The 5,000-nt window shown below is 47.4% G+C and overlaps 1 protein-coding gene across 1 annotated transcript; it reads right to left on the minus strand.

The window, feature by feature from the left end:
• Positions 1 to 4,072: 4,072 nt before the first annotated feature.
• LOC133120292 (forkhead box protein I3-B-like) lies at positions 4,073 to 4,569 on the minus strand (the record flags this gene model as incomplete). Its single annotated transcript, XM_061230283.1, has 1 exon — positions 4,073 to 4,569. A coding segment is annotated over one exon (497 nt), but the record flags the coding sequence as incomplete, so codon positions are not given.
• Between the last annotated feature and the right edge of the window lie 431 nt (positions 4,570 to 5,000).

The following is a 5,000-nucleotide window of genomic DNA, read 5'->3' on the forward strand; positions in this document are numbered from 1 at the left end:
GAGTGTTCTGCTGAAGACATGGTGGATCTTATACACCTGTGTGATGCACTTCTGCCCTTCACTGTAACTGCACCCCCCCCCCAAATGCAAATGACAGGGGCATTTGACAGGGGCATTGGCTCTGACTGTACCTGAAGGCCATGTCCTGTCAGAGCTAGATACAGTCGTTACCGGAACGTTCCATACTGTCTGTGACAGCTGTTTAAGCTCTTTGCAATTTGGTGCAATTTGGCTGTCAGTTCAGTTTATTTACTGTGTCGAGCTCTGTTTTAGGAACCAGGATTAATGTGTCAGAGGAGGTCAAAAATATGTTTGACCAGACCATTGAAACACACACACACACACGCGTGCGCACACACACACACACACACACACACACACACACACACGCACACACTCACACACACTCACACACACACACACACACACTCCTGCAGCTCATAGAAGGCCCAAGTTGCTCTGAAAGGCGGCATGCTGCCTGTGTTTGTGGTTAAACAGTAGGATTAACCCTGAGGCAGAAATGTGTGAAAACAAATAGAAATGAGTAATAGCCCTGACATTGTGACAGTCACATCAGAACAAGCTTTACGATGTATGTTCATATATAAAATCATTTATGGTGAGATTTGAATTTGTGCCAAAATGTTGTAAAGAATTAGATTTAGTCGTAGGGAGGAGAACAAGTTTATCTGACTCCATTAACTTCAAATCATCCATCCTGGAATTCTCAGTGTATTGTGTCAAGAGATGTGTCATACACTGGCTCTCAAATGTAAATTAGCTATGTAGCTTTATACACAGTAAATGCAGTGCATTTTTATAGCAGGCAATTCTTACTTTGGATTTAACCCTGCAAGCCCTTCCCTCACCAGGGACTTCCTTTAAATCATCAGTATGATTTATTCTAAATCCATGTTCAGATAAACCAATGCCAAGCTTCCATCGATTGTAATACCACTCCTCGAGGTGTCCTACTGGAAGTGTCCCTGCGCAAGACGCCTCACTCCTAAATGCTCCTTACACGGGAGAGCCCCTCCGTTAAAGCCCCTCTGTTAAAACCCCTCTGTTAAAGCCCCTCTGTTAAAGCCCCTCTGTTAAAACCCCTCTGTTAAAACCCCTCTGTTAAAGCCCCTCTGTTAAAGCCCCTCTGTTAAAGCCCCTCTGTTAAAGCCCCTCTGTTAAAGCCCCTCTGTTAAAGCCCTCTCACTCTAGCCCCGGCACTTGGCATTAGACTGTAGGTTTTCCGCTGTAGGGTTATGCCGTAGGTTATAGGTTTTCCGCTGTAGGGTTATGCCGCAGGTTATAGGTTTTCCGTTGTAGGGTTATGCCGTAGGTTATAGGTTTTCCGCTGTAGGGTTATGCCGCAGGTTATAGGTTTTCCGCTGTAGGGTTATGCCGTAGGTTATAGGTTTTCCGCTGTAGGGTTATGCCATAGGTTATAGGTTTTCCGCTGTAGGGTTATGCCGTAGGTTATAGGTTTTACGCTGTAGGGTTATGCTGTAGGTTATAGGTTTTACGCTGTAGGGTTATGCCATAGGTTATAGGTTTTCTGCTGTAGGGTTATGCCGTAGGTTATAGGTTTTAGGCTGTAGGGTTATGCTGTAGGTTTTACGCTGTTTAACACTGTCGGTTTATGCTGTAGTTTTTACGTTGTTTTACACTGTAGGTTTACGCTGTAGGTTCATGCTGTAGGTTTTACGCTGTTTTACGCTGTAGGTTCATGCTGTAGTTTTTACGCTGTTTTACGCTGTAGGTTTACACTGTAGGTTAATGTGTAAACTGCACTGATGGGCTGAGACAGTGATGGCTTGCCTAACCCTGCATGAACAGTATGTGCTTATGTAAGCTTCTCTGTATAAGGGTGTCTGCTAAATTCCTTCATGTAAATGTAAGTGGATCAACAGTGATCAGGTAGAGATTGTCACAGCGCCCTGATGTTTACGTTGCAGATATAAAAACCTGTTATCTGCATAACGGAGGTGTAGAGTGCCTCATATTGGAGCTTTTCCAAGTGAAACTGATATCTGACTCCCATAGACGCTCCAGCCTGTTCTACTAAAAGAAATGTCTTTCAAACAAACAAATTAAGGCTGTCCGGACTTTCTTTGGCATCGCTGTCTTCCACTGCTATACAAACACAGACACATTTTTATTTTTTGGTTATAACTTTATTAATTTAAAAAAAATCCTTCCCATGTAAGGCCCATATTTACAAAAAATAACAACATCCCAAAAGAGTATGTGAGAACACAGCTGTTTCTAAAGATCCCAAAATGTATTCCATAAAAAGTAAACATACACTCACTGAGCACTTTATTAGGAACATTTTTCATTTTATTACACCTACTAATTCATGCGATTATCTAATGAGCCAATTGTGTGGCAGCAGTGCAATGCATACAATCATGTAGATACGGGTCAGGAGATTCAGGTAATGTTCACATCAACCAGCAGAAGGGGACAAAATGTGATCTAAGTGACTTTGACCGTGAGCAGCACTACAGGCAGAAACGCTTTGTTAATGAGAGATGTCAGAAGAGAAGGTCCAGACTGGTCAAAGCTGACAGGAAGGTGACAGTATCACAGATAACCACACATTACAACAGTGGTATGCGGAAGAGCATCTCTGAACACACAACACATCATAACTCTAAGTAGATAGGCTACAGCAGTAGAAGTCCAAGAAATAAGTCTAATAAATACCTAATAAATTGCTTGGTGAGTGTATATATTTCCAACTATCAGACAATATATATTACAGTCACAATAGATAAATACATAGACAAATAAAATATAAATTTTATATACAAATACCAGGCAGTCTCCTAGTCCTCGTGAGCAAAGAAATGTCCAAGTATTTAGTGTTTGAGTGTGTGAGTGGTTAGCGCGTGTGAGCGGGGGGTGGGGTGGGGGGGGGGGGGGGGGGGGGTGATAGAGGGCGTGGGAGAGTTAGTGCAGCACTTGCTGAATCAGCATTTTACTACTGTGGGAGCCAACTCATCCCTCACACACCTGCTGGGAAGAGTGTGTGTGTGTGTATGTGTATGTGTGTGAGAGAGAGTGTATGTGTGTGTGTGTGTGTGTGTGTGTGTGTGTGTGTGTGTGAGAGAGAGTGTATGTGTGAGAGAGTGTGTGTGTGTGTGTGTGTGTGTGTGTGTGTATGTGTGTGTGTGTGCGAGAGAGTGTGTGTGAGTGTGTGTGTGTGCGTGTGAGTGTGTGTGTGCGTGTGTGAGTGTGTATGTACAGTATGTGTGAGTGTCTATTTGTGTGCTTGTGTGTGTGAGACAGTATGTGTGAGACAGCGTTTGTGCGTGTGTGTGTGTGTGTGTGTGAGTGTGTGTGTGTGTGTGTGTGAGACAGTACGTGTGAGACAGCGTTTGTGCGTGTGTGTGAGTGTGTGTGTGTGTGTGTGACACAGTACGTGTGAGACAGCGTTTGTGCGTGTGTGTGTGTGTGTGTGTGTGAGACAGTATGTGTGAGACAGCGTTTGTGCGTGTGTGTGTGTGTGTGTGTGTGTGTGAGTGTGTGTGTGTGTGAGACAGTATGTGTGAGACAGCGTTTGTGCGTGTGTGTGAGTGTGTGTGTGCAGTGGATCCTGTCCCTCCAAGGTAGACTGAAGTCCATGTTGCAGCCAGCTTGCTGTTTGTGTGTCCAGCTGTCTGTTCAGACCTCATCCCCTCTCGGGGGTAGAGCAGAGTGTGTGTTCAGACCTCATCCCCTCTCTGGGGTAGAGCAGAGTGTGTGTTCAGACCTCATCCCCTCTCGGGGGTAGAGCAGAGTGTGTGTTCAGACCTCATCCCCTCTCTGGGGTAGAGCAGAGTGTGTGTTCAGACCTCATCCCCTCTCTGGGGTAGAGCAGAGTGTGTGTTCAGACCTCATCCCCTCTCTGGGTAGAGCAGAGTGTGTGTTCAGACCTCATCCCCTCTCTGGGGTAGAGCAGAGTGTGTGTTCAGACCTCATCCCCTCTCGGGGGTAGAGCAGAGTGTGTGTTCAGACCTCATCCCCTCTCGGGGGTAGAGCAGAGTGTGTGTTCAGACCTCATCCCCTCTCGGGGGTAGAGCAGAGTGTGTGTTCAGACCTCAGTCCCCTCTCGGGGGTAGAGCAGAGCGCTGGAACCCAGGCCTGGGTAGAAGTGGCTGCTGTACTGGCTGAGGACTGAGCCGCTGTACCCCAGAGACGAGTGGGATGGGGAGGGGGACAGGGCCGGGGGCGGGGGCAGGGGCGGGGGGGCCCACTCTGAGGGGGGCGGGGAGTAGGACCCGAACGTGGGTCCTGCAGGGGCCCCGCTGACCCCCGACATCTCTGCCAGGAAGCTGCTCAAGCAGGGGGCGGGGCCTGGCATGGCGGGGGAGGGGCCTCTCTCCGGGGTGCCCGAGGCGTCGATCGACGCAGAGGTGGAGTTTTTGGGGCTCCCCGCCCCGCTCCCCTCCCCCGACTCGGAGCCCAGCGCCCCCCCAGACCCCCCCTCGCCGGGCAGGGAGTCCGACTTCCTCTTCCTCTTGCGCCGGAAGTTTCCGTTGTCAAACATCTTTTCGCAGTTGGGATCCAGGGTCCAGTAGTTTCCTTTACCTATTAGGACAGACAGAGTCAACCAGCAGCTCACACTTCAGATGAATTCATAAAAATATCCTCACATCCCTAGCAGACTAACTAGACAGTTCTAACAGACTGACGCTCTGATAGATTTTTTTTTATATTTAATATTTTTGCCAATAATAAAAACAAGGTTGTTAATTCTCAGAAAACCACACAATGTATTTTATTTTAGGAATCATGCAGAGGAATCTGTCGTTCTCCACTGAACTCAGACAGACTGCCTAATGCTGTGAAAAGCTCTCTCAACCTGACGCCTAATCATCGCAGATTTAATTGGCTAAATAGCTGCTTTCTCTCTGCTCTACAGCTGGTGTGTGGTGAACACTCCCTGCTCTACAGCTGGTGTGTGGTGAACACTCTCTGCTCTACAGCTGGTGTGTGGTGAACACTCCCTGCTCTACAGC

The sequence above is a fragment of the Conger conger genome, unplaced genomic scaffold (assembly GCF_963514075.1).
Source record: "Conger conger unplaced genomic scaffold, fConCon1.1 SCAFFOLD_275, whole genome shotgun sequence".
Classification (NCBI taxonomy): Eukaryota; Metazoa; Chordata; class Actinopteri; order Anguilliformes; family Congridae; genus Conger; species Conger conger.